Consider the following 22,582-nt stretch of genomic DNA (forward strand, 5'->3'; position numbering starts at 1 on the left):
CCGAACTGCCCCAGACAAAGCGCCAAAGGAGGGACGGGGTTACTCCGAGGACACCCCAAAAGAGAGCAGTGAGAGAATCCCTTCTCTCCAAACAGCATGGGGCTGAAGCCGAGCACGCGCCGCGAGGTTTGCGCAGAGAGATCACCCGAAGAAGACAGAGGACAGTTGGTGGAGAGAAGGCGAAGAACACTGCGAGGAAAGAAAGGCTGAAAGCTGTGCGAGAAAGCAGGACAAGCAAACCGCCCGCGCGCGCGTCTGGGAGGAGAGAGACTCTTTTTTGAGGCCACCGAAAGGCGCTCTTGACAGCAGTTGACGGCGCCAAACTTTTCGCGGCGCGCTGGGGTTTCCTTCTCTTTCGCGGACAAAGCCCGCTGGATGTGCAGATGCGCCGTTTTTGCATGCGCGAAAAATGCAGTTTTCCCGCTGTCTGTTGGAAGAGAAACTGACGGCTTTTGCGGCGGGCCGAAAGTGTTTTTTTGCGGCTCAGAAACGGCCTCTCTACTCGGGAATGCCGCGGAAGAAGAAACCGCGGGCGTGACTTCAGACCCCCGTCCCGTTTGAGTGGGCGGCGGGAGACTGCAATCGTTTGCGGTGTCTCCACTCCATCACCGGTGAACATTTCTTTCTTGTCGAGAGTTTCCCCGCTCTTCTCGAGCGGCCTCTACTCTCTCTCCTGCACGGCTTTTGTGCCGGCGTCCACAGCGTAATCTGCCTCTCGCTGTCCTTTCCTCACAGCACGTCTGACAGCAGTGCATAGAGCCGCAGACCCCGTTCTTCTCCGTCGTCAAGCGTCGTCCTTCGCGGCGCCCGCCTCTTTGTTCTTTCTTTTTCTTTCCCGAATTTCTGGCAGTTTCCTGCCTCCATGCGTTCCCCACTCCTCTCCACCCCGCGTCGCGTCCCGGGTCGCCGCCCGTCGTTTTTCGCTTGTGTTGCGATCCTTTCAAACTTCCTTGTCGCCTCGTCCTCGGTGCTGCCTTCTCCCCTTTGCCCTTCCCCGTCCTTTCGCGCGGTTGGCCGTCTAACCCACGCACAAACCCTCCGCTTTCTCTCTCCTTTTTTCTTCAGTGTCCTCGGCGCTGACCGCCGTCAGCCAGCGAGAAAAACCGGACTTCCTCGCCTTCTGTGCCCGGCTCTCTGTTTAGCATTCTCGTCCTCTTCTCTTCGGCATCCGTCCGAACGCTTCGCGAGGAGAAGCGACGAGGAGAACCTCTAAAGGCAAGCGGAAAACGAGCAGAAAGGCACAGAGGCGACGAACGGAGCCGGAGCCTGGGAGGTCGATTTTTTCCGTCTGTTTCCCCACAATGCACGCCTCTCGGGGTGTCTCTTTCCTCGCTTCCTCCAAGGACTGGGGTTCTCTCACGGCCCCCATCCCGCCCGGTGCCAGGCGTTTCCGGAGACTTCGAGCGAGGCGAGGAGACAGGAGACGAGCGGCGAGAGACGCAGCAACCGATGCAGGCCCGCTCGTCTCCCGTACGCCGGCAGGAACACCCCAGACGAGCGGCGCCGGCTTCATGTCGGTAGAAAGACAGGGAAGAGAGGAGTTGCGAAGTACGCGTGGGAAGAGGATCCAAGACGCAGGAGAGGTTGACCACGCGGGCGTCGACGTGCCGAGCGCGGAGACTTCGCGCTGGAGGCTTTTCCAAACGCGCGAAACCTCCTCAGCGCTTCGAGACGGCGCCAGCGTTGGATCCGCAGCGCGAAGGAGTTCTGTTTTCCCCGGTGAACAAAACGCGTTTGGTTCCTTTTCAGGTTCCTCTGAAAGGCGGGGAAGATGCGTCATCCCGAGTCGGCACTTCGCCTCTGCGTCTTCCGGCCTCTGCTGTTCTTCTGCCTTTTGTCGTCCTGCCTCCGTCGCTTCTTCCCGCGCTTCTCCTTGGCTCTCTTCGTCGTGCTCTGGGCGTCTCCTCGCCGCCTCGCCGTCTTCCTCGTCGCGTTTGGCCGCGGCCCGAGTCGCACGGCCGTCCCTGGCGTGTAGCGCCTCGCGTGGCTACGCACAAGTCGGTCTCCAGAGGGGAGCCCACGAACGTCAAGCGCATCTGAAGACAGACGAAGGCGAGGCGCTGCCTCCGGAGCCGACGGCGGCGCCTGCGTCTCTGCCTCCCGTCTATTCTCCGGGCCTTTCTCTCTCGCCGCAAGACGGTCCCAGCTTCGGCGCCACGCAAGGAGTTGAACGGAGGCAAGACGGGGACTGGGTAGGCCGTGACGAAGCGGGTCATTCTCCTCCAAACGGTCAGAGTCCGCTTTCGCTCTCCCATTCGTCGCCTTCCGTCTCGCCACCGTCCTCTGCTCCCTCTCCTTCTCGTTCTGCTGGGTCTGCCTGCTCGTCGGTCGCTCCGCAGTCCGACTTTAGTGGTACAACTTTGCTGCAGCGTCTCGAAAGCATTCCGTGGATCGGCAGTTTGTTGCAGGAGGTGCGCGCGCTCGAAGCGAACCGACGCCAGTTTCCTTCGGAGGAGAACGCAGAGAAGCTCCGCCTGTGGTGGCGAAGCCATGCGGCTCGGCTCTTCATTTCCGGAGTCAAGACGGGCTGCGCGGGGCCGCCGGCTGTTCAACTCCGCATGTTGCGTCTCGCGCTCTCGTTCACGCCGCTGGCCGCCGCCGTGCCGCACCCGCTGGACCTCCCGCCGGCGTTTTCTCCGCCGCCCGAGCTGCAGGCGAGGCGCTCCGGCCTCAGTTCAGCAGCGGGCGAAACCCCGCGGCTAAGCGTGGAACCCGAGGGACTTGCGGAGGAGCCTCGCGAGCCGGGATGTGGCGGGCGAGACGCGTTCGTCCGGGCAGCGAGGGCGGCAGCAGCCACAGACGCCGCTGGACGCAGCGCGACAGAAGACCTCGTTGTGACGCAGGCAGATGCAGACACATTTGGCCCCGCCTTCGTCGTCTTCTCGCAGTTGCCGTCGCTGCCGCTCGAGCAACGGCTGTGGTGTCTTGACCAGTTCGCGTTCTTCTTCGTCCACAACTGTCTGTGCGCGACGGTTCGGCAAGCAGATGAAAGCGCCGCAGCGCGCGGCGAGAAACGCGGGTGGCGAGGCCGAGGCCGAGCGGAGGACGCGCGCGACGACCGACGGAAGAGCAAGCTGAAGAAAGAAGACATCTACTCCCAGGTGACGTGCAACTTTCGCGTCTCGTCTTCCGGCAGCCTCGTTGTGTCGGACGCGCGACTCTGGGAGTTCTTGGGGAAGGCCGTGGTTCTCCTCGGGCAGGAAGGATACTTTGACGTCGCTGCGCACCTCACGTTTTCGCTCCTCTCGCTCGTGTACGACATCCGCGCCTTTCCTGCGCAGCGACCGTGCACGCCTGCGGCGCAAGGCCGCGGAGCCGCAGACACGAAGACAGACACGGAGACAGAGACAGAGACGGAGACGGGACAGGCTGCGGAGCTGGCCGGGAGCCCTCGTGAGGCCGGGAGCTTGGGCGAGGAGGGCGACCGCGCAAGACAGGCAGAGAACATAGCAAAGCGGAACAGCCGGTGGAAGCTGCCGAAGAACCTCTGGCTGCAGATGCTGGCGACGCGCCACGAGGCGCCTCTCGCTTCGTCTGCTTCGCTCGCGGCTTCGTCTGGTGGGTTGGAGGCGTCTCATGGCGGAGACGCTGAGTCGAGGGACATCCCCAGAATCGCTTTCGAGTCGCAGGAAATCGCAGCTGTGGACATGGTGGACGAGCTCTTTCTTTTCCTCAAGAGAGAAGTGGCTGAGGCGGCACCGCTGCTCGCGCGGGCTCTCCTCTTGGCGGAGGCGGGGGATGATGGACGCCGGGAGGGGACACATCGCGGCGCAGCGCAGCGCGGACCAGGAGCGGCGCGTAGCCAGTTCGCGTCCCAGTTCATGCGAGAAGAAGAGCGAAGTGCGAAGCATCGCGCGTTTGCGCGGATTCTCGAAACCGCAGTGGTGAAGAGAGCCGCGGGGATGCGCGCGGGAAACGCGGTCGAGGAAGGGGGTGTTGGGTCAGTGCCAGGCCCGCGCGCGACACTGCCCGGGTCGAGCGGAGGAAGACCGTGGCAGGTGATAAAGAAGAAGAACGCGTTGGACGAACAGCGGAAAAGCGTGGGGGGAGGGTGGTACTTCGACAAGACTGATGGTACGACGGGGTCACTGGCGAAGGGTGCGGAAACCGAGGCGCCGAAGGAGCTGAGCGCAGATGAGACGCCGAGGGCTGAGCCTCCTGGGCTCCCGGGGACGGCAGACGCGTACGCGGCCTTGCTGCGTGTAGGCGGGCCAAGGGGGGTTGGAGAAGAGTCGGCGCGCGGCGAGTCGGGCGCAGATCCGCAGTTTTCTCCACCGTTTGGCTTCAGCAGTCTTCTGTGGTTCCTGCGTCTCGAAAGCATCTTTTACCGGACGCAAGACATCGACCTCTCCTCAATCGTTTATCGCCTCCTCACGCATCTCATTGACCACGAAGTTCCCCAGTTCCTGTTCCCGCCCGCTGCCTCGCGTGCTGCGCCTTCTGCGGCGCCTGCGGCCGCTCGGGTTGCGCCTCTGTCGTCTCTGTTTGCGGCCTCGCCGCTGCCCTCGTTCTCGCTGTCTCGGCGAGGCGCTACCACGCTGGCGCATGCAGTCGGCGCCTTGAAGGCGACTCGGCGGTACGAACACGACTTGCTGCGCGCACTCTGCGACGCGCTGCGTCCAAATCTGCCTCTCCTTTCGACGCCGCTCGCGTGCGAGACCATGTACAACCTCGGGTGTCTCGGCTACAGCGATCCGGCCTTTGCGCATGCACTCGCTCGCCACCTGGCGAGCTCTGGAGTTCTGCGCCACGCCACAGTCGACTCGATGATGCAGCTGCTGATCGGCTTCTCGCGCCTGGAGTTCCGGGACGACACTCTGACTGACGCGTGCATCAAGGGTCTGCTTTACAGTGAAGGCGACCGGAAGAAAAAAGTTCCTGCGACCGGACAAGTGGACACACCGGCAGAAGGCGCGGCCGTGGCAAAACAGACGTCGGGGACGCCAGCGGCTTACCTGGAGGAAGCGTTTTACCAAGAGAGGCAGGCTGGTGCGAACGCGTCTCGGAGACCAGGTACGCGTGGGCGTTTCGTGGAAGCGACGGCTGGGTTCGGCGCGGCACGCCTGTTTCCAGCGTGGGTTGTGGAACTGAAGAAAGGGGAGAAAAGACATTATCTTGGGGACGGCGGTTTGGTTTCTGGGACCGCAAGGGGGCTGTTTTCCCGAGAGATTATCTTGTTGCCTTTGCTCGACGCGAGAACAGAGTATCGACGGTCGAACAAGGGGGGCGGACGTCGAGACACGAAAGAAGGTGAACACATGCTGGGCTCTGGAGAGAAGAAGCTCTCTCGTTGCTGCCTCACCTTGTCTGTTGTGCTGCACTGCAGATGAGTCCTTGCCACTCTCCGTCGTCGGTTCAGAGAGAAACAACAAGGTCATGCAGACGTCCGTCGACCTTTTGGCCCGGACACACCGGCCACAGAGTCTGTTTTACCTTCTCCACAGCATCAGCAAGAATTTTGTGCGCTCGCTTCCGCTTCTGGCGTCGCTTTTGCCGGCTCTGCATCGGTTCGCCACTGCTGTCCCCTCCAACGTCGCGGTTCTGGCCTTCCACGACCTGGTCAAAATGGGCATTTGGCCGGGACCTTTCCGGAAGGCGATTCTCTCGACGCTAACGCGCGACATCGAGCGCCATTCTCTGATTCCTCTGGCTGCGTCGACGATTCTAACGTGGAGTTTGTGGGGTCACTTCGACGTTCCGCTGTTCCTCCGCATGGCGCATCAATTCCACAGGAAGGCAGCAGCTCCGGTGGGAGGCGCGGTCCGGAGAGACGGCGGGGAGGCGGCGGAAGGAAAAGACGCGACGCAGAGAGGCTCGGATGCGCGCGAGAGAGAGAGAGAGAAGAAACCCGCGGGGAAGTGGGAGGGTGCAAGAAGCGTCACAAGCATCAAGGTGTCTACGCAGTTCTGGTCCTCTGCCTACGGGCTGAATCTTCTCGCACTAACGCCTCGCGATTTCATCCAACATGTCAACGCCGTTGATCGTCAAATTCACCTAGAGCTGCTGGACATCCACCGCAGGCAGTCTGTGCGACAGAATGCATTTCTTCTCGCCGACTCGCTTCCTCCGAGCGGTTCACCATCTTCGCCGTCTTCCACAGCGTCGGTGTCTGACTCCGGCCTCGCCTCAGCGCCGGCGTTCTCTCCTTTCTCGGCCACGCGATTCCCGATGCGCCTTTTCCCGCGTTGCCGCCACTCCGCGGATGCGCGGATACGCTTTTCCCCGTGGCAAACCGGGTCTTTGGAGGGGCTGAAGGCAGCAAGCCTTCTGGAAATACCGGAGGAGAACTGGATTCCGAAGAGCTCGAGTTTCCACGCCGAAGTCGTCGCGTCGTGTCCCCCGTTCCTTCGAGACCGGGTTATCAACGAGCAGCCTGCTGGGCCTTATGAAATCGACGTCGCGCTTCCGGCTGAGGCGGTGGACGCGTGGAAAAGAACGCAGAGCAGCAACGGCTGTGACGACGAGGAAGAGGACCGGAGAAGAAGTCCACGCAAGACAAAAAAGTGCAAGGGATCGCAGAACAAAGGGCTTTCCCAGTCAGGGGGAAGGTGACATGTCCGTAAGCGACACAACGCGAAAGATAAAAAACGGACGGGAAGACGGTCACAAGCATCATCGAGCACAAATCTGTGAAAGCGACGACCCCCAGCGGGGCCTGTCCGTCGGTGTGGAGGCTCATGCTGCTGGTGGACTCGCAGCCCGTTCTGCTTCGTCTTTTGGTTGTTTTTTTATGCGCTCTGTCGAGTGCTGACTCGCCAGGCGTTTGCTTGCGAGGCCACAGCAGTGTGCTTTTGTCTTCGATTTCTGCTTCGGTCTTCTCGAGGTAGCTCTCATCTCAGACGAGCAGGCAGGACGGTCGGTGTGCCGAGCTTGCAGGGAGATAGCGCGTAGCCGGTCCAACTTTGTACAGTCCGTCCGTGCCGTCCACCGTAGAATCCCTGATTTAGGCAGAAGACAGGGCGTTTTCTCATGAGCTCCCCGCCTCCGCTGTTGGCCCATACGTTGTCAACCTTCCTCGTTCAGTGACGAAAGGTACGAACTGGGTCCCCTCTGTTCTTGCGAGGTAATCCCCTGTTCCCTTGCTAGTTTTATGGGACGCCGCCCTACCACCAACACAAAGCACTCATCGTCTGCCGTAGGAGGCGCAACTGTGATCCACGGTTTCGTGTGAAGCCGCAACTAACCCACATCACAGAGAACGCTCACAGATCTCAAATCCGCAAAGAGGGGCGCCGTATGGCACATAGAGACTGTGGGGGAGAAAATGCTATCGTCTTCACTTTCTGCGACTGACTGGGAGATATGGCCTCGTCAACGGCAAGCGAATGCAACTACTCGCAGTCGGGATAAAGCAACGTGTAGATGCACTGGATGGGATTCCTCCAGTCAGCTGATTGAACCCGGAAATGATGGTGTAATTATTTCCTGCTCCGCTGCATATAGGGTGAACACCGTTTACAACGCAGCGAAAGGAAACTCCCTCGCAGACTGGGCTGGGACGGCGTGATCCCCTCTCTCGAGTTCTTGTAGAGAGTCTTCCCTTGTGTGACGGCCGACGGCTTCTTGCCAGGAGACAAGAAAGTCTCGACACCGGTCGTGTCGAACATCTATTGCAGCGTGATTTTCTAGATTCGCGCAAGAGTTAAAGAGGGTTTTGATCCGCCAAGGCATTCCTCTCCAAACTACTCTGCAGTGGGAAAACCATGGCGTTTCCAGTTTGGATGAGCTTTCCTGAACGCGTGTCAAATTGTTCTGGATGGGATAATGCGGATTATTCTGCGACAGAGCTGGTATCAGAAGGGTGCCTAGGATGCTTCCCGCGCAACCTATTGTGTGCCTCCTACCGGCGCAGCAGGATGATCTATCGCAGAGACAACCTGGAGTTGAATTTCCAGAAGACACGCAGTTCGGATTCTTCTGTCACAACAATGATGATAACGGTCAGCTAACCATAGTACCTTCCGGATCAAATTTTCTACTTGAAGGGGGGACCAGGCTCCCCAGTCCGTGCTCGAGAGAAGAACACATCTATTCTCCGCCGGACATTTAAGGGTGGCGTGAGCGGATCTCCCCATTATTCCTACTGGGAGCCTCGTTTGTTTGTTTCTGATGCCAGTCTCCACGTACAGACAGTCGCTCTGTTTACTACAGGGCGGTTACTTTCCCAGGCTACCCGTGACGTGCCTTCGGAGAGGGTGCTGACATGACGGAAAGCTGCACACGACTGCGACCGGACCGTGTCTTGATCGGTCCTAGAAGATCCATACGTCACGACGAATTCTTCCGGGGAGCCTCATACGGGTCCGTAGTACTTCGCGGTATGATGTGCACTACGCAAGACACATTCGCTTACAGACAACTGGACGCAGCTGAACTGAAGACAGCCAGATGACGCACACGCGAAGACGGAGCGACCGCGACGCGCTTGGCCAGTTCACGGCCAATGGTGCGCGGAGCGATGCGGGCAACAGGGAAAGGCCCTTCGCCCAGACTCGCTTGCTCTTTCGCCTGATAGGAAATTGTGGGAAGATCTCGGCTGTTGGCCGTGGACAAGTCGAGCAAGGGTTGTGCGGGGCTCTTCCACGAAAAGGTGCATAGAAATTCGGAAGACAAAAGGAACAGAAGCGTGACGTGAGGCACCACCACCGAAGCGTCGAGAGAAAAAGCAAGTCGCAGTTTCGGCGGCCTTAATGATCCGTGTTTTTTTTTAAAAAAAAGGGAAATCGCGCTGTAGCAGAATGTAACGCCCCTCATCCGACAGTGAAAAACTGGGCGGCTCTAGTCGTACAAGAAACGGTCATTCACCAGCTTGAGGCTTGCGTATGGACCCGCCCAAAAGTGACAAAAACAAATCCAACCCTCTAAAAACCGCTGCCTGAAACCACTCTCCCGAGCGACCCGTCCATTTCTTCCTATCCCGTCGGGAAGGGTTCCACCTATCTCCTTCGCGGCAGAAAAACAGACTTGGGTTCACGACCGGAACGTTCCCGAACGCGTTTGTAGGCTCTGTGTGTCGCGTTCTCGGCCGAACGTTCGACTCGGGATGTACAGGGGCAATAACTCTTGGAGAGGGAGCCCTCGGCTGCACAATGATTGGCCGCTTACCGCCTCCTCTCTCGACTCCGGCTTCGGTCTCGCCCTGGGCTCCTGTGCGGAAGCGCAAGCAAGTAGAACGTGCGACACCAAAGGGTAAGACGACGCTGGGAGTGTGACACAGATTTGAGGCATTCTCGAGCCTCCCCAGTCCACGACAGGCCGGTAGCACACACGCACCCTTTGGATCGCAGAGAATATCGCGTTAAACAGAACAGTGTGTTTGTTGAGTGCCTCCTCCGAAGGATGGCTCGCGTGTCGGGGCAAAGAACTCCCCGAGTCTCCTTACCGTTTCCGGTCCCGGCGTTCTCGGCTTCGGCTGCGGCCCCGCTCTCTCTCTCTCTCCCTCTCCCTCCTGCGTTCTTCATCGCGTCTTTTCTTCTCCATGAGCGTCGCAGGATCAGGAGGAGTGGGTAACGGAGGCAACAGGGAGAGCTGGAGATGCCCAGCAGTCATTGGGGGCTTCTTCGGTTTCGTGTTCGTGCCCCGAGGCTTGCCACGCCCTCCGCCTAGCCGGCGCGGTAGCCATCCAGGGACAGTGCGCGCTCTTTCCACATCGACTAAGACGCGCCGGCCGTCAATCTTTTTCCCGTCTGCGTTCTTGTACGCCTCTTTCATGTCTCTGTCGTTCTCGAACTCAATGAAGCCGTACCCCCGAGGTTTGCCGTTTCGGTCGTAGATGAGCCGCACCCTCTTGATGCTGCCATACTGATCGAATTCTCGCTTCAGTTTCTTCTCCGTTGTATCGTAGCTGATGCCGGCAACGAAGAGAGTTCGAAAAGGATCACCCGTTAACTTTTTGTCTTCCTTCGGGTTGTACTGCTTTATGAGTTCCTTCTGCTTCGACAGATGCGAGAGGAGCCGCTCCCGCTTCTGACGAAGCAGACGCTGCTTAGGAGTTTCGTATGGTACTGTTGGAGGGGGAGGTCCGCTCTCAAATTTGTTCACGTAATCGGCAAGGCCGACGTATCCGCGAGTATGCTTTTTCTTGAAGGCTGGAAACGGTTCCAAGGGAGGGCGTGCCTGAAACAACGCCAAAATGTGGGGGGGCATGCCAATTGCCGCCATGATTCGTGACTCTCTGAGGTGTAGACGTGCTACCCAGCAGCCCCGTACTTCCACGGAAAACGTGAGAATTTTCTCAGATAGACGGTTGCACGCACAACGCCGTCACACCGGACATGCAGGAGACAATTAAAGGACTCGCCGAACCGCGTCCACGGCCGGCAACAACGAGAGGAAAAGAAACTTCCATGCAGTCCACACCGAAACACGGAGATTGAAGCAAGACGCTTCGTCGACACTAGCGTAGACGGACAATCACTGCAGTAGAGAGCTTGAAACGAAATTCCGCAGCCGCTCGGGAAACTGCATGACGGTAGCTGGTGTTACAAGTCGGCCCGAAAATTGCAAGCGATGGACTCCTCACACTGACGTCGGGATTCGTCTTATATGTGGTGAGGACGCTTTGTTTGTTTGATGCTACTTCTGACTACCGATGTGAGAAAAACGACTGCGTCTTTCCGTCCAAATGAGTCGCGTCGAATCTCTACAACTTTTTCCGTAGTAGCTTCCGAAAACACCGCATGCGATTGCTCGCCTCTCTTCCGCTGCTTCTAGGTTTCCAGGGTTTGTGTGTCGGCACAGGGTGTCTTGTGCTCCTGAGTCTCCTGATTGCCCGACGTTGTTTGCAGTCCACATCCGGATGTCTATGACGGAATCGACAGTTATAACTGGGTGCCTTCTTAACGCTTTGCACCAAATCACTGAGAGGCGGTCGCTCTCCGCTGCTCCATCTCGAGGGAGATTTCCATTCTGGCTCGGCGTTCCCTGTTGTGGAGCACTGAAGTGCGAAACTGGCAGGCCCAGCTCGCCAGCGAAACTCGACGCGAAAGACTGGCAGTGTACGCACAGACGGCTTCTTCAGTTTATACTGCGCCCCTCTGTGCAACCTGTAATTTCAGGACGGCCTCACTCTTCTGTACAGAATTCGCTGGAGCGACCCTGCTCATTCCATCTGACACGCTTGAGGAAAATCCAAGGCCTGGGTTATGACGCCTTAGAGGGCAGTTCCTCAACGCTGAGCACTGAAGAAAAACCAAGTCGTTTTCCAAAAGAACGAAAGCGTCGTCCTCTTCCTAGTACCATTAGTGAACCCTATTTGGTCTGATCCTCCGTACACAGTGAGCTCACTATAGACAAGGAACTTGATAAGCAGGAAAGAGAAGGGAAGTGAAAAGAATGGTTTTCGTTGGAGAAGATCTTTTTTCTGGGCACTGCATGTCACATTTCGAATCCCTTTGGGATCGCCCGTCGCCAGCAAACTACCTCTCTCTCTCGGGCGAGAAGCTGTGTCTCCCTTGGAGATGCCCCTCATGTCGTGAACACCAGCTCAGGTCCTCCAACCTACATGTGGAAACAGTTACGTGTAGCGGCTGTTTAGCTGTTCACAACAGCAAGAAGTTTAAACTCAGCTGTTCGTGCCAAGGGGACGCTTAGAAGCTCGTTAGCACTACCGAACCTCTTGGGCGCTCATACCCCGCTGTGGAGGGTAACGGCAGTACACTGTTGAACCTTTCGCTTGATGATAGAACTAAGCGGATATTCCGCTCCTAACGCTGTTTGTGTATGGGTGGCTTCTGGTCGGTTCACTGGGAACGCTGCCTGATAAAATCCTACGAAATCCAGGAACGTGGCGCACCGAGATTGTTGGCAGAGAAGGTACCAAATGATTCTATCGTTGTCCTCTCTGTCTTCTTGATTCAAATAAAACGCAATCCCGATTTTCAGCCGGGATCCATCTCTGCGTCTTCAGTGTGGACTGAAGCCAACGACACCAGGCGGCTGCTGCCGATACATAACCAAGTCGTAGAGACCTGAGGCATTCTTCACTTCAAACTTTGAGAACAAGCTGTTGCTCAAAAGGCGTGCTCAGGTGCTTCCCTTCCTCCGAGCGTTGTGATCCACTTCACTGAGAACTTTGTACAGCAGTTTGTAGCCGGCTGATCACGGTCATCTCCATGGCACGCTGCGTGTTCAGCGGAATCTCATTCCTGATGCGAAAACTCTGTGGAGGAGGGCAAGGTGTTCGTGGTGACGGGGCCCCAGAGCGATGATACAGAGTGATTCTGATATTGATCATGAGAAGACGGATACTCCTCGATTCTTGCTGAGGGTCGATGGAACCGCACTCCTCTGCGGGGCGTCCCTGGAGATATTGGCGCACTGCGGCGGCAGGCAGAAAATGAGCGGCTCGGAGGCGCGAAACGCCTGCTTCACGCTTTGAGAAATGCACTTTTCCCCGCTGTTGCGTTCACCGTCTTCCGGTATGCTCTCAGTGTCGGCCGCAACCGCGCCGGTCCAAGTCTTTGAGGTCGTCTTTCGCACACGGCTTACCGCTCTGGTGAGGCGTGCGACGACAGGTTGACTCTGGAGAGTCGATGGGGAGTCAGCAGGCACCGACTTTGTGGCTCACAGTAAAAATGCGAGCATGACCCTGATTTTCGTTGGAGACAGGAGCGCGCGACTCTCCCCGTTGCCTGTTAACAGATTAAGCACAGCGCCGTTTCCCCCCCCCCCCCCCAGGAATTCGCGTCGTTCATCCGCTCTGAATCGTTTTGCGGCGTTTGTTGGCCGTCGGCGTGGCCTATTTGAGGGCACTGCCGGATCGGAGTGTGTTGCGGTAAAGCCCCAAAGATCTTGCCACGCGATTCACAAGCTTCTTTGTTTGCTGAGGGAGTGCAACGCGGAAGGTCCGTCCACCGCGCAGTGCGATTTGGACGGCGCGTGGAACGGGAAAGGGCCCGTTTCCGTGTCCGTCGCGTTCCCACACATTCAGTCACCTCCGAGTTTCCACGCGTTTCGCGGCACGGCAACCCGAAACGGCGGCCGCACTCGCAGGCGACAGGACACTTCCTTACCCAAGCGCGACGAGCCCCCAGCAAGTGGGCGTTTCGCCTTGCGCCATTTATTTCCTTTACTTTTTTCTGTTCCACAGCGCCTAGATTTTGACAGAGTTTTGCACACAAATTGAGAGAGTTGTTGCGGCGATATCCCCAGTATTTCTTGCACTCGAGCACCGCGTCTCGCGGCAGTAGCGGGGCGCGACGTCTTGGGAAGGGTGATCCTGTTGGGGGGACGCGTCTCGAGTTCCCCACAGCATGAACGGACGTTTCCATCATTTTTTCTTGCGCCGGTTTTCCAGAATAATTTTGTTGCTCGGCGGTTCGGGTTCCACGAATCCTCAGCGGGGCTACACTTCTTGCAGGACCGGTGCCGGCCACGTTTTCACGCCGTGTGGGCTGAGCGCCTCCCCTGATCCAGCACCCGTCGAGGGGTTTGGTTTCGTTGATGATGCAGTCCGCGTAGCTCTTCCTTCCGTGTTCTGTGAATATGCTGAAATCGATTTATGCCGAAGCGCCACTCGTTGGACATCGACACCGCTCAAGCAGGCGTCACCACAATGGAGATGCGCATCTGCTTTGCGAACAGGTTGTGCAACCAAGACAATGCCCGGTGCCGCCGCCTGTTGGTGTGATTGGGCCGGCAAAAGACCCCACAGGTGTTCCTCCGTAAGTCTCGCGAACGTTCGGTGTAAAGGGATTGCGCCTTTGAGGGCGTTTACCGTGTGACTGCCAGCGTCAGAGACTTTATAGCAGCCAAGTTGTGCGCCCCCGACATGATTCCATACTGCACATACACAGCGGGAGACGTGCGGCTGTCTGGGCCAGCATGTGGGACAACGGTAGCGAGGGATTTCATCGCCACTGGCTTTTTTTACACGCTAGACGAGCAAACATATGCTTCAAGGGCGGGCGCCTCTGAACGTCTGAGCAGCGTGGCCGGGGAGTGTCTGCTAGGAAGCTGTGGGCTGGCCCTGTTGGGGACAGCGCGGCCGTGGAGCCCCGATTCTTCTTTTGAATAGAGCTGACCACACAGCACTCACACTTTGGGCACGAAGGAATACTTGCGCAACTAGGCACTGACAGTGGTATGACGTCTGTGAGGACGTTAATCGGGTGTACGTGTGCCGTGTTCGACGCTGCTTCCAGACTTGAACTTCCTCAGTCCGCCGTCGACAACTTCATCTTTCACCCAATCGTCGAGGAAGTGGAGGAATACACCCACGACAGCATTGATGGATCCGGCGCGAAGTCAGGTCCGTTGCTCCGGGCGCTGCTGTCTTTGGTGTCATTCGAGACGGATCCAGATTTTTACTTCCTCCTCCTGTCTCCCATGCTCCAATGCTTTAACAGCGAGAATGTGGAGGCGCACGAGCGGCATAACTGCTCGTCCGTGAGCATCGACACAGGCGACGTTTTTAGTGCGCTGGAGAGGAATCGGCTCCCACCGGCTGGCGAAGGCGTGCAACACTTGACTCGGCAAGCCTAAGGTGTTCGGAAGGTTCCGTCTTTCGAGGCGTCCGTGGAGGCTCTAGAAACCTTGGCGCCGCGGTCTTGCTTCCTTCGACTCTTTACCGCGTGTGCCTTGAGAGATGCCCCCCTTGAAAGAATGGACAGGGAACGTGCAGCGGTCGGTACCGGATGTTTTTTCCCGGTTCTTCCAGTCGGTCCGCCTCGAGCAGTTGCGTTCGAGCGGTGAGCACCGTGTGAGAACGTAGCCGATGGGCTCGTGCCTCACCCACTTTTTCGTCGCTCACACCCTATGGATGCAGAAATCTGGAGAACCGGAATTCGAAATTTAATGCCTTTTTCAGGCATTCTTTTTTCTTTTAACAGCCGAAATCATGTCACATGCTGAGCGCAAAGCCCTCACGCATGGCCTTGTTTTTGTTTTCTTGTTGCGTTAGAAATTTCGTAGCCAAGGCGAAAATTGCCTGTCTGCATATACTTTTTTTTTAGGGCTGATGGGCCCGGTGCATGGTCATTGAATGCTTCTGAGGTACCCGATGTTTCACGGTTTTGCGTCTCGCGGTGCGTTTCCATCCCGAGCCTTCTCTTACGAAGGAAATAATACCATCGACGTATTAGCCCTCGGTACCGCGAGATGCATGCACACTGGCTTCTTTGCGGCTGAAAAACCAGCTGCAGTGTGGAGAGGAGTGACTTACTGGTCCCCCCCCCTTGCCAGCGATGCTTTTATGCTAGTGAACGTGCGCGGAGTTTCCTGCCATTTCGTGTTCGCAGAGTCGCTCGCCGCCAGACGCGCGCCTGAGTTTTTTTTTTTTTTGGTTTGGTCTTTCTGACGTTCAGCACCAATTCAGAAGGCGCATGTGCCTTTCGGGATAGGCTCTTCGCGCGTCACACATACAGTCGTATGTTCGTATGACCCCATCGCGTGTGCATTGTACCTATCCGTTGTGTTCGAGGATGAGTCTTGTCACCTGTGGGTTTCGCACGGGAAAATGCCCGTGAACCCTTTTTGGGAACCCAGGGAGACAAGCTAACGACAAATACATTGACAAAGTCATGGTCGGTCGTGGCCCTCAACGCGTCAGTTCTATTTCCAAATCTACGGAACGATTCTGCTGTCCATGAGGAACCGATCTTCACGGATCCTCCCTGCCACTCCCCTCCAGCGACATTTCGGTGTGCAAATCTGCCGGCACGCGTTCACATAGTACATACAGCTGAGAATATATAGAATATATATATATATATATATTTGTGTATATTTGTGTATATTTGTATATATATATATATTTGTATGTAGATGCACTTGCACGTGCACGCGGAACGAAACAGTTGTCTTTTGCACCTAGGCGTCTCCTGCTTCGCTAGTACTGTTGCTGAGATAGAAAGTGGCTACGGCGTGGCTTTAGGCATGTAATCGTAATCTATGTTATTGTAGTCAAATGGGCGACTCCTCTGCCCTCGAGCGTTCCTGAAGAACTGGCGCCACCAATGGGGGAATCTCCACCTGGGCGGCGCGTGTAGGGACTCTTGCTCCTCACTGCGCCGCGACTAGGCAACGGGTTTTTTGCTCCTTTCGCCGAATGCTACTCAGGAAAACTTTACTTCCTGCATCCACCCATTGGCCGGCCTCGGCGGTCCTCGGGAACTTCTGCTGCCGTGTCCCCGTTTCGAAGCCATCGTGGGATTCCCCCGATTGCTCAAGCAGTTTTTACGAAGCCACCAATGGTTCGGGTTTTTTGCGTATGCGAGTGCAACGTAGAGGCATGCAGCCAGGGCGCTGCCCACCGAATCACACCGAACTGATTTTGCTCGAAGAAAGCAGGAAAGCCTATCCTCTCGCAATGGTTCACGAGCAGCTTCTCACAGAACTCCGGAGCTGACCCTTCAGGACATACACTGGAGTGTTGAATGCAGTCGATGCCACGTCTCTCCTTCAGCTTCTCCCGGTCTTTCTCGGTAGAGATTTAGGTTCTGAAGTCGCCGTTTCTGCACACCTCAGACCGTTAAACAGTGGCGTCCTCGGCGCAAAACGTTACCCGCAACTTTGCTTGTCAAGTGCTCGGTATTCGTGGCTGCAGAACTTTGCCGCTTCGACACGTACCACCCAGCGATCTTTCCGGAGACCGTCGGCCTGTGTGGAAAATACAAACGGTGGCTTGTGGTTCTGCTCTATGTTCCCCCATCTACATGGCGACTGATGGACGAGTAACCTTTCCCAGGCGCCAACCTGTTATATGCCACGTCTTCGACGACGGCAGAACTTGCGCAGTGCGCAGAACCGTTTTACCTACACGTTCATCTGCATGCATGATGCAAATATTCGTACAGCCCGGAACCTCCATCGCTGCCGAAGTTGGGGGGACTCGTGTCTTGCGAGTGTGCGCTGTCTGTCGCAGATACAGGGTTCTGCTACGACGAGGTCATGGGACAGCTTTTTCCCTTGTCCTTCAGCGCCAAACAGATCCTCAGTCCACTCGAAAGAGGAGTGTTCACGTCCCGGGAAATCAGGAAAAAACTGAACCTAGAGCCGTCGGCATGCCACTCGCGGCGTCTCGCGGATTGCAGGCCCATGGCATGCAGCCTCACCGCAGCTGGTTTCTTGTCTCCGAGCACACTACTCTGGCGAAGAAACACTAGAGCAGTTTTCTGGACTCCACCCTCCTTCGACCGGTCCGCACGCCTTTTGCCTTCCTGAAGGTTTCAGTTCCGCCGTGCTCCTTGCCTAATTCGCTTCACTTCCATTTCAACAAGGAGCATGAGATCCTCCGGCATGCGCAAATTCTTGCTGCCCCCCCACTGGACGTACAGCGGAAGGCGCTGGACTTGCAAAGAAATGGCGTCTTTCTTCCCCATTTTCTTTCCAGGTTAAACGCCCGCTCTCATCTTCGAAAACCCTTACTTTTACGGCGCTGCATGCTCCCCTCACTCTCCCCGCCCTCGCTCTCTGTCCAGTCCTCTGCGCTGCGCGGCTGGGAGACGAGAAGGCTCGCGGTACTTCCCTCGCGGCGCTCGAGGAGAAAGCGTGTGCCCGAAAGCCCGAAGTGGAAAAAAGGCGGCCCACTCACTTCAAGTCGCCGCCTTCAGGTGTTTTTTCGAGGAAAACTGGAAGGAAAGACATCGTGCAGTCACCGCAGGACTGCCTTTCCAATTGCAGCTGCTCCGAGACTCTGTTTTTCTCGGGCGATCGCGCCGGCGAGTTTTTGACGGGCACTACACTAGCCAGAAAAAAGCCAAAGGAAACCCGGGAGAAGACATCCACCCGAGAAGAGACACTTTGCTGTACTTGCAGCGTGCCCCATGCCTCAATCAACGGAAACACCGGAAAGACGGAAAGAGGCCGTTCCTCTCGTGTGTTCTTGCCCCTGAGGTGGCCACACAAGGAAGCGGTGTGAGAAGACCCGATAAGCGGGTGACAAGGAGGCTATTCGCTGTCTGAAAACAGAGGCAGGGCGCCGCTGTCTTGAAAGCACTAAGGTGGGGTTGTCTCCTCGGGAACCACACACGAGAGACGCCGCGCTCGGCACTTTTCCTTCCCTGCCTCTACGCCCCAGCTCTGTTCCCGACTTGTCTTCGCGCCGATCCTTTCCGGGGAAGGGAGGCGAAGAAGGGGAGGAGAGACTCGCGCTTCGTCCTTTTTAGGAGCGTGCTTCCGCCGTCGTGTCACGCCTTCTCCAGGATGAGGGAGGCCATACACCCGCCGATCAAGGCACTTTGTCGTCTCACTTTCCGTTTTTCCGGTAAAGAGAATGAACCCGTCGCGGAGCCCCGAGACAGGGGGCTGTCTCTGTAAGCAGCTGTCTCAGACACAGGCAACTCGGCAGGCTGCGCAGGAGAACAGCGCCGGTGTTTCTCTTCCACGCGTGTTGGGACGCGACGGCGAAAAGAAACTCCGAAAAAAGCAGTTCCGTGCGACGCGCGGGCGTGAGTTCCGTCGAACTTCTTCTTCGCTAACCGCGTTTACCCCTCGGCTCACTTTGGTCCTTCGCGCCTTCTGGTTCGTCGCCTGCGGTCTTCTGCCGTCTGCAGCTCTGCTGTCTTCAGCAGCCAGAGTATGCACCCTAGACCGCTGTCGCTTTTCTCCGCTTGGCCGCCTCGACGATCGCATGTTCTCGTCTCGTTTCCCCGTCTATCAAGTGCCCGCGAGCCTTCAGTTTCCCGGCTTCTCTGTGGCTTCGCCTGTTCCTAAAGGCCGCACCGTACTGACTCCAGGCCGTCTACTTGGAAAGCGAAGCTGCGAGGCAGTTGCCTCGTCGGTGTTAGCGCCGAGGCGCCGCGAGGCCTCCGTCCGAAACCCAGAACCCGACTCAGTCGAAAGGAGACAATCGAAGGCGGGGGGCGGTTTTTTTGTGAAACGGAGAGCGTTTCGCTCTTTTCTGAATAGTCTTTCTCGGCAAACGTCTTTCGGATCTCTCACTTGGCCGGCTTGTGAGAGGTGGACGACGACAGGAGCCGCGAGGCTCCGGCCACCCCCTCGCCCTTTTTTTTCCTCGCCTTGTTCCTCTCCGGCTGCTTTCCTTCCCGCTGGGCTTCCGTCTCCGTCGAACAGCGCACTGGCGCCTGGCCATCTTTCTTCGTTTTCTCCGCTTCTGCGCCCAGCCGCTTCTCGCCGATTTCCCCTCCCACGCTCCCAGGCGTTCTCCTTCCCCACTCCTTCGCCGTTCAGCGCGCGAAAGCGTGGAGGAGCTACCCGCTGCGGCGCATCAGAGCGAGAGGAAGACCCAGAAGAGAAGGGAACAGGGCGCGAGAACCTACAGGAGGCAGAGAGGCTGAGACAATCGGGAGAGTACTTCTTCTCTCTTCTCTGCATCTTTGGCCGACTGGCCGAACATGCAGGACTCCACAGTTGGGGGCTCGCCGCGAATCCGCGTCTCGAGTATCGCCATCTGCATCCTTCTCCGTCGCTCTCTCTCCTCTCCCCTGCCGCCCCGCAACAGAGTCAACACTCTCCTTCCTCTCCTTCCGACGCGTTTGCGGCGTATCTGGAGAGGCTCTGTCGGCTCGGCCAAGAGGGTCCAGGCAGTCACCATCGTCAGCTCACGGCAGACGCGGCTCGGTTTCTTCGCGACTCCTTGCCGTCAAGAGGAGACAGCCGCGAAGGCGGAATCGCCCAGCAGAAGGCGGGAGCGAGCGACAGGGAGACAGACCGAGAGGGCCCGCGAGACGCCGACCACGGGCCCGAAGACGGACGCGGACGCGAGAAGGCGAACCCACAACGAAGCGAAACGCGAGCAACGCGCGAGGACGCGAACGGGCGAGAGCGCAGCGGCGAAGAGAGACAGGGGAACGGCGAGGGAGGCGCCGCCGAGAAAGGCCATTTCTACGTCCGGGGCCCGTGGTACAGACTCCTCAAGCTGAAGCTTCTTCTCGTTGGCTTCTTGAGATATCGCCTAAAGTACGGACAGCCGCTCGCGGCCTTGGCGGCGGCTGGCCTCGTTCGGCCCCGCAGAGGAGGCCAAGGGACCCGCCGAAACGAAGCGGAAGACTGGCTGCTGTCTCCTTTGTCTCCTCTTGCCCCTCTGTCTCCTCTTGGCGCGTCTCCACAGTCGCTCTCCTCTTCGGGTCCCCCGACAGCGCGCTCCTTCCAGTCTTCTGTGGCTGCGTCCGGTGCGGTTCGGGGCGAGGCGCCTGGCGCCTCCACCGGAGAAGAGATCCAGCGCACAGGCCACGCCTCGGACTGGGCCTTTCCGCAGGGCGTCCCAGAGAAGGTCAGGCATGCAATTTTCACGGAGGATGCTCTCCGCGACAGTCTGCCGTGGGACTGGATTCATCCGAGCGTTGTGCGCGCCGCCGGTGAAATTGTCTGCGCAGGCTCTGAGCGGCTGCGAGGCGCCGAGATGCTTCTCCTGCTCCTCGCGAAGACCTGTGCACCTTGTGGAGAACCGAACCCAGAGCGAAGAGAAGAGCGAGAAACGCCTGACGCCTCGCCTTCCTCAGTTTACCGGGCTTCCGCTTCGCCTTCTGCGACGGCTCCTGATTCTGCGACGGCTCCTGATCGAGTGTTGAGGGTGTCCCGTGGAGTCTCTGTCCCCGAGTCGTCTTCCGTGTCTTCCTCGGTCGCATCGTCTCGCTCGCGGGTTTCTCTCCGGAGTTGTGGATCCTCTGCGCCTCCGCGGTTCCCCGAGCCTCTGTCGCCGCCGCAGGGGAAGAAAGACCGGGAAAGGCAGAAGGAAGAATTACAGCTGCTCCAGCGTCTGCAGCAACTGCGGCTGTCGTCTCGCGACTTCGCCGTCTTGTTGCCGCACCTCCCTTTCCAGTTTCCGTTTGAGGTGTTTGAGGAGAAAGCGACGGAAGTCGAAATGAAGAATTTCTGCTTCAACCTCTTTCGCAAGCGCCTGCTGCGCGCTGAGGCCCAGCACGCGCGGACCTCCGCCACGTCCCAGTCAGACTGCGAGCGACGCGCTGCAGCGCCTGCAGAAGACACGAAACGCGAGCGCGAAGACGCCGCGGAGCGCGAGAGGAGCGAGGACGCTTCGAGGGGAGGCAACGGGACGGAGAGAGCGGAGTCGCCGGTGCCGCCTCCGCAGCGCACGCAGAGACCCAGCGAAGACGAGCAGGCCGTGCCGCCACTGAGAGACTTCGGCAGTGCGCGGGGGGGAGAGGAGAGCAGAGAAGACGAGACAGGAAAGGCAAGACAGAGAGCCCGCGGAACGCCTGGGTCCGCGCGTGGCTCGGAAACGAAAGAAGCCGTGGACGGAGAAAGGTTGCAGCGACGTCACTCGCTTTTAGGTCCTCTTCCACTCTTCAGGCTCTTCGTTCAGTTACTGCGGCATTCCGCGGCTTCTCTGTCGCTTGCATCTCATCTGCCTGCTTCGCCTTCTTCTCCTTCGATGCGTTCCGAGGCAGACCGAGCCGCAGCTGAGGCTCCATCAGGCGGTGATGCTTTTTCGCGGTTGTGTTACGCGCGCGTCGTCGACTTCCTGATGGACCAAGAAGTCAGGCGAAGGGCCAACTGGCAAGACGCGTGGGTTGCGCTTCTCAACGCCGCTGTTCAGCATTTCCCGCTGTCCTCTCCGCCGGCGCGCCTGGCCATTCAAGACACCTTTCAGTGGCTGCAGGGGCGTGTGCGCGGCAGCCACGACCCGCCGGCGTCGGTTTTCCTCTCTGCGTCTGGCCGCCCTGCAGTCGCCGCCCCCGCCCCTGCTCCCGCTGGAGGCTCCGAGGAACCCGGCGTCTGCACGTACCTTTTTGGCCGCGCAGGCGTCGCCGCTTTGAGCGCGCCTGAGACTGGAACGCGAGCCAGCAGTGCGTTCGCCCGCCAGACAGAAGAAACGCACGACGAAGCGCGCGGCGGCGAGGAAGAGCTCGACGGAGAGACAGGGGAACGCGGAGGAAAGGCTGGAGAGGAAGGTGGAGAGAAAAACGCCGGCCCCGGCGGGACGTGGAATGCCGAAGGACGAGAAGCAGAAGCACGGAGAGACACGTCCTCGGGGGGGGGAGCAGACGAGAAGGCGCAGAAGAGAAGCTGCCAAAAACTTGAGATGCCAGGTGAAGCGGAGGAGGCAGAGAGAGGAACGTCGGAGGCATCGGCCACGCGGGAAAAAGGAAGGCCCAGAGCGTCGGAGAGAGAAGCCGGAGTCACCTTCAGTTCCATTCGGGCCACGATATTCGACGCCGTCGAGGGCGAAGAAGAACAGTCTCTGCTGTGGCGCGAGTTCCTCAGCAGCGTGAGAAGGGCGAGGAAACGGAGGGAAGCAGCGGAAGAGGGCGAAGGCGACTAGAGAGCAGAGGACAGGGACAGACGCCCCTCGGCAGGTGTCCATACACCGTGTCTACGTCAGCAGTTCCGCCGCTGTCTCGGCGTTCGGGCAGTGCGCGCAACGCTGTTGCCTAAACTGAAAGAAGCAAGAAACTTGAGCTGGCCGACCAAAACGCGCGGAGGCTCTTCGAAAGACAGGATGGCCAGCGACAGTGAACCTTCCCTCTAGCGCGTGTGCTGTCTCGGGGTTCGCTGCGTGCATGTTAACCAGGGGAAGGAGAAAGTGGTTGGGAGGGGAGAACGGAGGAGAGAAAACGGCAAGTGTACTGCGGGGGCGGCAAACGCGTTGCTAGTGCTTGCTTGTGTGCGTGCCTCTCCCTCTTCTTTCTTCGCGCCTCCCACCTCGCGGTGACCTTTT

General features: G+C 58.3%; 4 protein-coding genes across 4 annotated transcripts; 3 read left to right on the plus strand and 1 right to left on the minus strand.

Moving 5' to 3' along the window:
- Positions 1-1,301: 1,301 nt before the first annotated feature.
- On the plus strand, positions 1,302-6,552 carry NCLIV_020470 (conserved hypothetical protein; the record flags this gene model as incomplete). The annotated part of the gene is made up of 2 exons (XM_003882243.1): positions 1,302-5,013; positions 5,327-6,552. The coding sequence occupies 2 exons, from the start codon at positions 1,302-1,304 to the stop codon at positions 6,550-6,552; spliced, it is 4,938 nt and encodes a 1,645-aa protein (XP_003882292.1).
- A 2,826-nt stretch (positions 6,553-9,378) lies between these two features.
- NCLIV_020480 (hypothetical protein) lies at positions 9,379-10,161 on the minus strand (the record flags this gene model as incomplete). Its single annotated transcript, XM_003882244.1, has 1 exon — positions 9,379-10,161. The coding sequence occupies one exon, from the start codon at positions 10,159-10,161 to the stop codon at positions 9,379-9,381; it is 783 nt and encodes a 260-aa protein (XP_003882293.1).
- Positions 10,162-13,485: 3,324 nt separating this feature from the next.
- NCLIV_020490 (conserved hypothetical protein) lies at positions 13,486-14,484 on the plus strand (the record flags this gene model as incomplete). Its single annotated transcript, XM_003882245.1, has 2 exons — positions 13,486-13,664; positions 14,145-14,484. 2 exons carry the CDS (start codon positions 13,486-13,488, stop codon positions 14,482-14,484), a joined length of 519 nt encoding a protein of 172 aa, XP_003882294.1.
- Positions 14,485-18,214: 3,730 nt separating this feature from the next.
- On the plus strand, positions 18,215-22,186 carry NCLIV_020500 (conserved hypothetical protein; the record flags this gene model as incomplete). Its single annotated transcript, XM_003882246.1, has 2 exons — positions 18,215-18,389; positions 19,065-22,186. The coding sequence occupies 2 exons, from the start codon at positions 18,215-18,217 to the stop codon at positions 22,184-22,186; spliced, it is 3,297 nt and encodes a 1,098-aa protein (XP_003882295.1).
- Positions 22,187-22,582: the final 396 nt, after the last annotated feature.

This window comes from Neospora caninum, chromosome VIIa (genome assembly GCF_000208865.1).
Source record: "Neospora caninum Liverpool complete genome, chromosome VIIa".
Lineage (NCBI taxonomy): Eukaryota > Apicomplexa > Conoidasida > Eucoccidiorida > Sarcocystidae > Neospora > Neospora caninum.